Below are 11450 nucleotides of genomic sequence, written 5' to 3'. Positions count from 1 at the left end.
TTTCAATTAACAGTTCCATGTAAATGTAAGTATTACAAATGTAAATTCACAGTGTTCACTAACAATGACCACGTACATTAACCAAAAAACATTTATAATACTCAAAGCACTCTCATCACGTTCATTTAATTTAAAGTTAAAATCCATTTCAGCTTTGAATTAGGTTTGCATGTACTTATTAAAAAACGCATGTAGCTTTTAACTTTACTTTTCATTTTCAATTTAATCCAGTTAACATTTCATATAAAACATTTCAGAATTACTCAATATAGTGGCACATTCCATTAATAAACAACCCTGCATTCTTCTGATGAATTCAAGGATTGTATCATCTGATTTATTATTGCACAAAAAAATTTGCTTCAGAACTGACAGAGATTAGAAAGGCCATCAAACTATACAAAGACAGGAAAGATGAGGAGAATGGAATGAGTATTAAACTACCTCACAATATCTTCGAGCAGTATATTTGCACAATTAAGTACATTTTTTCAATGTTACTTCATAGAACCAGATAAAATACTTGCTCTTTAGGTGTAGTTCAGTCATTCTTTCATGATTTGTTTAAAATTTAGGTATCGTTCAAATGATTGTTACAATGAAATAACAGGAAACACCATTTCTTTTAAAGATAGAATAACTATAGTATAGAGAATATATAATGGCTGAGATCACAGCTCACTGGTATTTTTTGCAGCATCTTCTGGTGTTAGTACATGAGCAGCAAAACACAGACTCCATAAGCTTCATCAAACTGTACCTTGCCAAGAGACAAGTACACAGAGGGTCTTAAGTTATGGTACTTGCCACTAGTAACGGCATCAGATTTGAGTGACTTAACAGTGGTAAATTTTAACTAATGTCAAAGAAACTCTGATTTTAATTATTAAAAACTTTTAAGAATTAAGTGCTTTCCTTTATTTTGTATTTCTATATCTCGTCTTTCTCTCTCTGAACTCTATATTTCTTCCCTTCTTTTATTTTGCTTTCTGTACATAATCTTACATTTATTATATTTGTGAAAATACTTCCTCGTTTAAGCTCTATGTCTCATTAAGGATTCTTCAGTTGGATTGGTTAAAGAGGCTTGGTGCTGCTTACTTGCTCTTACAGGTCCCAGAACCTTTATAAAAGGGTGACACACTATATAGAGTCTCTAGTAACATTAAGTTCCCACTCAAAAATCCCACAAAAGGACTGAGGCAGTTGTAAGCTTAATGGAGGATGGACATAGTACCTTCAGCGCTGGCTGCTAAATCTGAATCGATATAATTCAATGGTTTTTACAAGCTAGTCCAACTATTATGTAACCAGGCCGGGAAAGCGCAATGTTATTAATGCACATCTATCTGGTTTCGGAGGCGAAAGGTTTCTAGAAAGGGTTACCAATGTGGACATAGAGGAATGGCTCACTTGCATTTCTTAAACAATGCAAAAATGAAATTAAGTACTAATTCATATTTTATAAAAATTATTAATTTGTGAAGTAAACTTAAAAAAATGTCTAGAAGGAATCTTCTTCTGTTTCAGAATCTGTGTTTGGTTTCGTCAATCTTTCCAGCTCCTCACCATCCTAAAAGTCAAACGGGGGGGGGGGGGGGAAAGAGGTGAAGAAATAAAAAATCTCTTTTGTAGATTAAATAAAATCAAGACTTTTTGTAACTTAATTTATCATACACACTGCATATGTGTGTGCACATGTGTCTGTACCTACGCACAAATAAAAAGGAAAAGCAGAATATCTTGGAAATATTCAGTTCTGACAGCATGGAGAGAGAGAGAGTTAAACGTTTTAATTTTGGCAAAAGGTCATCAACTCGAAATGTTCACACTGTTTGCCTCTCCAGGGATGTTGCTAGGTTTGCCGAGTATTTCCAACATTTTCTGTTTCGTTCAGGCTTTCACCGTCTGCAGAATTTCACATTTCAATATTAAAACTATCATGTTTAATCCAGGTAAAATTTTCCCTATCACATTTACTGATTACACCCTATTCTTATAACTCCTGTATCTCACCAAGAGCAATGGCATATGAAGTTTGGTTGTCACACGATGAGTTAGCAACTTGTGACTTCCAGTTAAAGTAGTGAATCTGGGATAGATCAGGAACTGTGACATAACTCTTGGGTGGGAGTGCTGGGGGGGACAGAGAGGAATTTGGTGTTATTTTGTTCAGATGAGCTAAGGTGATCAAATGGCTTTCTTCACAAGTAATTTTGTGTACATCTGTTGTAGCATCACACACTGCATGGGAATAAGGGCTTAAAAAATTCAAACAAATAAGATGGTAAAACTCCATATTTGTCTTTGTAAATTTCTCATTTCAAGTTTTAAATTTGAGCAGATTAACAGTATGCCATTTTTTAGGTAATTACTTAGTGTTGTTTGGGGATCAGGCAGTGAATGTGGTTTTACTTGTTTTTGAAACTGAAGGACAAAGTTCCGTACTTGCAGTCAGAGATTTTCAATGAGAAATTAAAAATAAGATGCGTAGTTCGATGGTCTTATGTTTACCACGTAGAATTATTTATGTAATCAATGCTTATCAAATTTGTAAAATAATACAGCTTGTTTATGGTAAACTTTTTATTCCACTCATAGCTGAAACTTCAAAAAGTGTACAGCAAGCATGGTAAAATGAGCCACATCCAAAACACAGAAAAAGGGGGGCACGTGGCGCAGTAGTTAGCACTGCTGCCTCACGGTGCCGAGGACCTGGGTTCAATCCCAGCCCTGGGTCACTGCCCATGTGGAGTTTGCACATTCTCCCCGTGTCTGCATGGGTCTCACCCCCACAACACAAAGATGTGCAGAGTGGGTGAATTGGCCACACTAAATTGCCCCTTAATTGGAAAAAAAAGAATTGGGTACTCTAAATTTATTTAAAAAAATACAAAGCACAGAAAAGATCTGTGACCTTGGCAGGTAGGTGGTAAAATAAGGACTAGTTGACTCATTTCAGTTTCAAGCAGCTAATACATGATTTGACAGTCAATTGGCAGAAGCCTTTATTGGATTTCTGCCTGCTTGGTCAAAAATCAGAACGACATGCAGCAGCAAATGTTACATTTTAAGCATCCTCACTGTTATTGCAAACTCCATGAGAACCAGTCAATTGTGTTTCATCTGGAACCCCAATTAAATGATTTTATTTGCATTGCACATATTTGAGCATCACACAAAGCAGTTCATTGTTGACGAGTAAAACAACTGTCATTCTTTAATTAGCTGGCTGAAGTCATTCAAGACACCAATGAAAATTGGACAGACTTTTCATTCTGTACCAACATCTAATGCTATTCTTTGATCATGGATGCAGGCAACCTGTTTCCAGTTTCTGCCATGAAACGCTGAAATAGAAAATCCTACAAATACAAAACAGCTTAGTCAAATCTATATGAAAAATTGCCAGGTTAATGTTTCTGGCACAACCTTCATTAGAACTGACAACTGAAAGATAAGCTGAGAAAGGAATGCGACAAAGAGAATTAACAGACACTCCAATCACAGAGCAAGTTAAAGGATTTAATGAATTGCAGCACTTAATAGAAAACTGTCAGATGAGATAAAATATTTCAGTGAAGTGGTAGAAACGTGCTAAAATGTAAAAACTGATACTCGCGGCAGAAAAAAGGGAGATATCAGAAGCAAAAAAGCTTCTTTTTTGTGTTCCGTCTGACAACACTTTGCAGGTTTCTTCATTTTTATTTGTGAAATGTAACTGTCCATGAGGAAGTGCCCAACACGGATACGAGTTGACTTGCTTTGACTTTACCCTCTTTTGTGGCAGTTTCATATGTCAGCCCCCTGCCTTTTGTGTGACTCAATTTATCAAGCTTCAGCAGTGGTTATGGAAAATAATTAAAATTGCGTTCTAGGCAAATATAAAAATCATTCTAAATACAAAGCCAACAACCATGGATCACCAGCTATTGCACAGAATACACATACAGACACAATTTTCAGCCCATATCATAGTATTTAACTATTTCTTAACTTCACATTGTAAATCATCAGTTATAACATTAATGTGCTATGAGTGCAAATTGCTGTAAGTTTGGTTAGCACACATCAGTGCATGAGAAAACGTAAATAATGCATCTATGAACAGTGGTTTTATTTCTTTTGTGATTACTTCGAATAGTAGGTACTTTTTGAACACATGGACTACTTACCCCACTGGAACGTTCCAGAAGTTCACCATTTATAACTTTGAGTCTTTCTCGCTGTAGCATATACGCAGGGTCATTTATCTTGCTGGCGTTGTAAATAAATATTGCCAGGAATATCACAGGGACTTCTAGTAAGAAGCTCAACGAAGGATTAAAGTCAAATATAAAGGTAGATACTGCAGTAATGATAACAGTTATTACTTGGGCAGTGAGGACATGAAACATGTTGTCTCTGAATTTCAGAATAAAAGCCACAGACAGTCCAAAGGCAGCAGTAATAAAAATTAAAGACACAGAAAACAAATTGTGTCCATAGAAAAACCCACAGTTTTGGATGTGGGTGCGAGATTCAGACCGAAGCAGTAATATCAGACTATTGAATATAACTCCAAAAACGTATAGCTTACTATTCTGAATAAAAATACTTTCAGTTAGCTGATCTCCTTCTTTCAGCATTTTTTCATTATAAATGTTAGCCATTGAAGAAATAAAACACTGTATGATTATAAGGAGATGGCCAAAACCAATGTTAAGGCTTTTTAATGAACTTATGTCCCATTTCAAACCTGGTAATAACATTGTTGTGGAATTAATCTTCATCTGGTGTTGTAAAGTTTTATCCTGAGATGTTATGAACGGAATGCAGCTATTGGAAGCGCTGGGATGTATGCTGCGATTAAACGTGTGCTTTGTCACATTTTGGGCTACTCCAGTCCCTGCTATGAGTGCTACAATGGAAAGGAATAAAATCACGATTGAGGCCCACTGCACTGTGGACAGGCGCCGCCTAGTGGAAAGCAGAAAAATAACAGTATTACATTTTACGCTTTGCATGACGTGGTGAAAGAACATAACAAAAGTCAGGGATGAGAAAAGTTATTCCTTCTCCCATCGCTATCTGTATCTTGTAAAAAATATTTTTACCTCAAGAAAAATCTGAATTTTCTAACAGCTTTAATACTGTTTTTAACATAGCCAATCTGTTCATTAAATTAAAGCAGTTTGGTCCAACATTTTGTAAAACTGTCATTTGCAAAGCACACTAATTTTCCAAAGACTTCAGAATGATTTCATGGAGCTAGAAATCAGAAGGATAAAGTTTCAAATATGTTGGAAACAAACAGTAGGTTCGCTGGACAAATTCTAACCGACTTGGCGTATATTTCTAACATTTTAAGTATAAAATGAAATTTGCGAATTTTTTTCATCTTATTAATTAATCATATGCCCTTCTTGAATTATTATATCTTGTATCAATTCAGTGGGTTTATGCAAAAATTAATGTTTCTACAAAGTTTGGAGTTATCTATTTTGTGGAAATAGTTTGCATCATTATAAACTGCACGTGCCTTTGAATTAATTGAATTGATATTCATTCAAAATGTTTAAAATTGATTTGTGCTGACATTTGAGCAGAATTGTGTGGTAAGGAAAATTAATATAATTTACCCAAAATCAATTCAGTGTCAAATCTAAATGGTTACTGTACAACCAAATTCTTTGTCCCGAATGCTATCTTAAAACACAGAATACAACACTATTGCCAAAAATAATTGGTTCACTAACAAAACAACAACAGGTTAGTTTAAATGGGAGACAAAGGACAACTCCATGGGGAACGCCAGAGGAAATAGTAAATAGATTACATCAATTTTTTAAAAATTGGAATTTGACTTAATTTGGTAAGAACTCAATATCAGCAGGAGACAAAAAGCATTTGTTTTATATGGAGGAGTTTATATTGATTAACTAAACAATACATGAACTCAGAGAGAAACCTTTTTCACATACATTTTTTTAAAAATTGAAGTAATTTATGTATTGTTCCCTCTGGTGTCTCCCAAACATTTATCGCCCCCTATTTCCCATCTAGATGTTGCCCCTTGATGACACATCTTAAAGCAAAGAGCGAATTTTCACATGTTTTCTGATGGCACCCAGTGCTACCTCATCAACACCTCTCTCCCAACTTGTCCATTGTTGCTAAATTATCAGACCGATTATCATACATTCAGTATGGGGCGAGCAAAAATTTCTTCCAATTAAATATCGAAGACTGGAGTGTTCTAGGTATCCTCTCCAAACTCAGATTCCTAGCTACAGACTCTGTCCCTCACCTTGGCAACAGTTTGATAATGAAATAGTCTGTTCTTCATTGCCTTGGTGTCATATTTGACCCCATGATGAGTTTCCAACCACATTTTTATGTTATTACAAAGACCTTCTATTTCCACCTGAGTAACATCGCTCGACTTCATCCCATTTAGTTGTCTGCTGCCAAAACTCTCATCCCATGCTTCTTCCGCCTCCAAAGTTGACCAAGCCAGTGCACTCCTGTCTGATCTCGCACATTCTATCCTCCGTAAACTTGAGGTCATCCAACACTACTGTCTATGTATTAATTCACACTAAGTCTCATTCATTGATCATTTTTATGCTTGCTTTTATTGATTCCTGATCAAAGTTTTCAAATTTCTCCTTGGCCTCACCCTTCAGCCCCATAATGCTCCACGATATCTGTGCCCGCCCAATCTGGCCTCATGAGTATCCCCAATCTTAACTGCACCACCATTGATGACTGTGCCTTCAGTTTCCAAGGTTTCAAACTCTGGAATTTCCTCCCTACACCTCTTTGCCTCCCAACCTCACGGCCCCTCCTTTATGATACTCCAGAAAACCTACCTCTGACCAGGTTTTTGGTCATCTGATCTAGTATTTCCTTCAGTGTCATATTTTGTTTTAAAATGCTGCTGTGAAGCACCTTGGAATATCTTATTACATTAAGGGTGCTATACAAACATACGTTGTTGATGTTCTATGGTAAATTTCATGTTAGGACCCTTTCAAAAGTACATGTGGCCAAATCTGTTCCATTCGACCTCATGTAGCCAGCAATGCAAATTAGTGTGGAATTAGCAGTTGTGTAACTGAACCAAAAAGTAATCATGGTGGTCAAATAGCTCCAGTGAAAGCCAACTACAGCTGTACTGAAATCTCATAACATGGACTTGTGCACGGGGCTCTGATTGTGGCAACCTCTTTGCAGTACAAAGTGGATATGAGATCTCTGTGCTACCTTAAATAAATGCGTTAGGCTATCCCTCCAATTAACAAGATGCAACATGAATTACTTAATCAACTTACTTTAGAACAACTCTGAAGAGAAGAGCTGTTGTGATAATAACGAAATTTGACAACAAGACTGCCATTGCCTAAACAAGACCGACCAGAAAAAATAGACTAGTTAGCCATAAAAATGCCATCATCTCACAATGCTAAGTCAAATAACAGTATTTTAAAATGAACTACTAAAACATGTTTACTGTCTATATAATAAAGAATTTCAATAGGAAGTTAAAAATGTCATGAGCCCAAAGTACTGGGTGATATAAAATTACTGTTGTACATTACTTGCGTGGTAAATGTAATTGCTGAATAAAATTGGAGTATTTCATGATTACATAGGAGTAATTGTATCCTAACAATGATTTACTGGTAAAGGATATTCTGAATTTATCTGAATGATAAACTAGGAAACCAGCATATAGGTAATAATGTTAAATTCACTTCCCAATGTTGCTGTACTTTCCATTTTTGATTTGGAAGCCTTAGTTATCTTTTTATTCCATAGATTCTTCTGATTTTCCTGAGGGCTACTTTTCCATTTCTGAAGGCTAATTTTTGGTTTTCAGAGGCTCGTTTTTCATCATCATTAACTTCTTTGTAGGTGATGCAGTCACACAGAAAAATTGCCGTCTATGCTTGTCTAACACTGTCACTTTGCTTAACTAATTCACAGTGTGTGAAATGCTTGATGACAACACAAATGTAAACCTTAGTTACGAAATAAAACTGTTCGATATTAAATTATCCAATTGAGCATGTTCAATTGCATCCACTACATGTTTTACCCATGTAGGAGCTCCTGAACATATGCAACCGTAAGCTTCAGACTCCACATTCATTAAATCAGTGATTTTGAGCTTTCCTGGCTTCCAGTTATTCCTTTGTTGACAAAACTGCTCATTGTGTCTGCCCCCACTGATCTGGACGGCCTCACTCCCCTCCCTACCCCATGCCTCATTCCACCTCCTTGCCCAATGGCCTCGGCAGCTTCACTCACCACCGCGACTCATCGTCGCACTGCCTGTTGCTCCTCCAATCACAGGCTATTACTAGTGTACCTATAGGGAGCAAACATGGGTAAAAAACAGCCTGTGATTGAAGGAACAATTCCTCTCAGATTCTGCCTCTTCCATGTATGAGAGGGACTTTTCTCTGATTGGTTGCGTCCGTTATTGAATTTTCCCAGACTTAAGGGCGGATTCGCAAATATATAATCAAAGATGGAACTGCTCCTAAAGATTCCTTCTATTTGCTGAACCATTCACGCAACTCTTCATTAAATTGTTCATGGGATGTCAGCATCATTGGCAAGACTAGCATTTGTTGTCATAGAACATTACAGCGCAGTACAGGCCCTTCGGCCCTCGATGTTGCGCCGACCTGTAAAACCCCTCTAAAGTCCATCTACACTATTCCCTTATCGTCCATATGCCTATCCAATGACCATTTGAATGCATTTAGTGTTGGCGAGTCCACTACTGTTGCAGGCAGGGCATTCCACGCCCATACTACTCTCGGAGTAAAGAACCTACCTCCGACATCTGTCCCATATCGATCTTCCCTCAATTTAAAGCTATGTCCCCTCGTGCTAGACATCACCATCCGAGGAAAAAGGCTCTCAATGTCCACCCTATCTAATCCTCTGATCATCTTGTATGCCTCAATTAAGTCACCTCTTAACCTTCTTCTCTCTAATGAATACAGCCTCAAGTCCCTCAGCTTTCCCTCATAAGATCTTCCCTCCATACCAGGCAACATCCTGGTAAATGTCCTCTCTGATTTTCCTAAAGGTGGTGAGGAGTTGCCTTTTGAAACCACTGCAGTGTATACCCACAGTACCTAGGAAGCGATTTCCTGGTATTTGACCCAGCAATAGTGAAGGAAGCTTTTGATATGTTTATCGATTTGACTAAAATTTTAATATTCTAAGTAAAAAGAATGGGGTGGCACAGTGGCTAGCACTGCGGCCTCACACTACCAGGGACCCGGGTTCAATTCGGCCTTGGGTGACTTTGTGGAGTTTGTACTTTCTCCCCGTGTCTGCACGGGTGCTCCGGTTTCCTCCCACAGTTCAAAGATGTGGTTAGGTGGATTGACCATGCTAAATTGTCCGTTAGTTTCCAAAGGGTCAGGTGGAGATACTGGGTTATAGGGATAGGGTGTGGGCCTTGGTAAGGTGCTCTTTCCAAGGGTCGGTGCAGGCTCAATGGGCCGAATGGCATTCTTCTGCATTGTAGGGATTCTATGAGTCAATTATTCAGTCATGCTGAAGTACTTTATTCAGTGCAACTGAGTGACTGCCCTTGACATCAAGGCACCATTTGTTCGAGTAAGGCATCAAGGAGCCCTAACAAAATTGGAGCCAATGAGACTAAAGGGGAAAACTCCCCACTGGTTGGAGTCATACCTAGCTCAAAGGAAGATGGTTGTGGCGACTGAAGGTTGATCATCACAGCTCCAGGACATCACTGCAGGAGTTCCTCAATGTAACATCCTGGGCCCAACCACCTTTAGCTGTTTCACCAATGGCCTTCCTTCCACCATAATGTCAGAAGTGGGGATGTTTGCAGGTGGCTACAATGTTAAACACCATCTGCAACTCTTCACTTACTGATGTCCAAATGCAGCAAGGCCCAGACAATATCGAAGCTTGTGCTGGCAAATGGCAAGTAACATTAACACCACACAACTGCCAGGCAAGAACCATCTCCAACAACCATCTAACCATTGCCCCATGACATTCAATGGCACTACCGTCACTGAATCCCCCATTATGAACATTCTAGGGGTTACTAATGACCAGAAATTGAACTAGACTAGCCATATAAATACTGTGGCTACCAGAACAGGTCAAAGGCTAGGATTCCTGTGGCAAGCAGCCCACCCATCCCCTGAACGCCAAAGTCTGTCCACCATCTACAGGGCACAAGTCAGGAGTGTAATGGAATACACATGGGTGCAGAGGAGATTTACCAGGATGCTGCCTGGACTGGTGGGCATGTCTTATAGAGAAAAGTTGAGGGAGCTAGGGCTTTTCTCACTGGAGCAAAGAAGGAAGAGAGGCAGCATGATAGAGGTGTACAAGGCGATGAGAGACATGGATAGAGTGAATAGCCAGAGACTTTGTCCCAGGGCGGAAATGGTTGTCACGAGGGGACATAATTTTAAGGTAATTGGAGGAGAGTATAGTCAGAGGTCGGTTCTTTACACAGAGTGGTGGGTGTGTGGAATACACTGCTAGAAGTGATGGAGTCAGAGTCATTAGGGACATTTAAGCGACTCTTGGACAGGCACATGGACAGCAGGAAATTGAAGGGGTGTACGTTAGGTTGATCTTAGATTAGGATAAGTGGTCAGCACAACATCGTGGGCCGAAGGGCCTGTACTGTGCTGTACTGTTCTATGTTCTACATTCCACTTGCCTGGACAAGTGCAACTCTAACAACACTCAAGAAGCTCAACACCTTGTGGGACAAAGCAGCCCACTTGATTACTACTCCTTTCAATCCCTCCACCAGCAACGAACAGTGGCAGCCATGCATCTGCAAGATGCACTGCGGGAATTCACCAAGGTTCCCGAGCCAGCATCTTCCAAACCCATGATCACTACCATCTAAATGGACAGAGCAGATGATACCTGGGAACCCCATCACAGGGGCAGCACGGTAGCATGGTGGTTAGCATAAATGCTTCACAGCTCCAGGGTCCCAGGTTCGATTCCCGGCTGGGTCACTGTCTGTGTGGAGTCTGCACGTCCTCCCCGTGTGTGCATGGGTTTCCTCCGGGTGCTCCGGTTTCCTCCCACAGTCCAAAGATGTGCGGGTTAGGTGGATTGGCCATGCTAAATTGCCCGTAGTGTCCTAAAAAGTAAGGTTAAGGGGGGGGTTGTTGGGTTATGGGTATAGGGTGGATACGTGGGTTTGAGTGGGGTGATCATTGCTCGGCACAACATTGAGGGCCGAGGGGCCTGTTCTGTGCTGTACTGTTCTATGCTCTATGGGGGTTCCCCTCAAAGTCACTCACCATCCTGACTTGGAACTTTATCACTGTTCCTTCACTGTAGAGGTGTCAAAATCCTGGAATTCCCTCCTTGACAACACTGTGGGTATACTGCAGCGGTTCACGGTGGCAACTTGGGGGGGGGGGGGGGGG

General features: G+C 39.5%; 1 protein-coding gene across 1 annotated transcript; it reads right to left on the bottom strand.

The window, feature by feature from the left end:
• Positions 1-11382, bottom strand: slc35a5 (solute carrier family 35 member A5). The gene is made up of 4 exons (XM_038802077.1): positions 11322-11382; positions 7317-7384; positions 4176-4959; positions 1-1573 (listed from the first exon to the last, which is right to left on the bottom strand). Exons 1-4 carry the CDS (start codon positions 11322-11324, stop codon positions 1505-1507), a joined length of 924 nt encoding a protein of 307 aa, XP_038658005.1. The 5' UTR covers positions 11325-11382; the 3' UTR covers positions 1-1504.
• Positions 11383-11450: the final 68 nt, after the last annotated feature.

This window comes from Scyliorhinus canicula, chromosome 7 (genome assembly GCF_902713615.1).
Source record: "Scyliorhinus canicula chromosome 7, sScyCan1.1, whole genome shotgun sequence".
Lineage (NCBI taxonomy): Eukaryota > Metazoa > Chordata > Chondrichthyes > Carcharhiniformes > Scyliorhinidae > Scyliorhinus > Scyliorhinus canicula.
Note: the sequence above shows the minus strand (reverse complement) of the source record. Positions and strands in the feature narration are given on the sequence as shown.

Bases quoted from the DNA above. Each gene is read 5' to 3' on its own strand.
- slc35a5 (XM_038802077.1), bottom strand. The intron at 4,960-7,316 runs GTAAGTTGATTA...GCTTTCCACTAG, and splicing joins CTCTTCAGAGTTGTTCTAAA to GCGGCGCCTGTCCACAGTGC. The intron at 1,574-4,175 runs GTAAGTAGTCCA...TTTGACTTTTAG, and splicing joins TTCTGGAACGTTCCAGTGGG to GATGGTGAGGAGCTGGAAAG.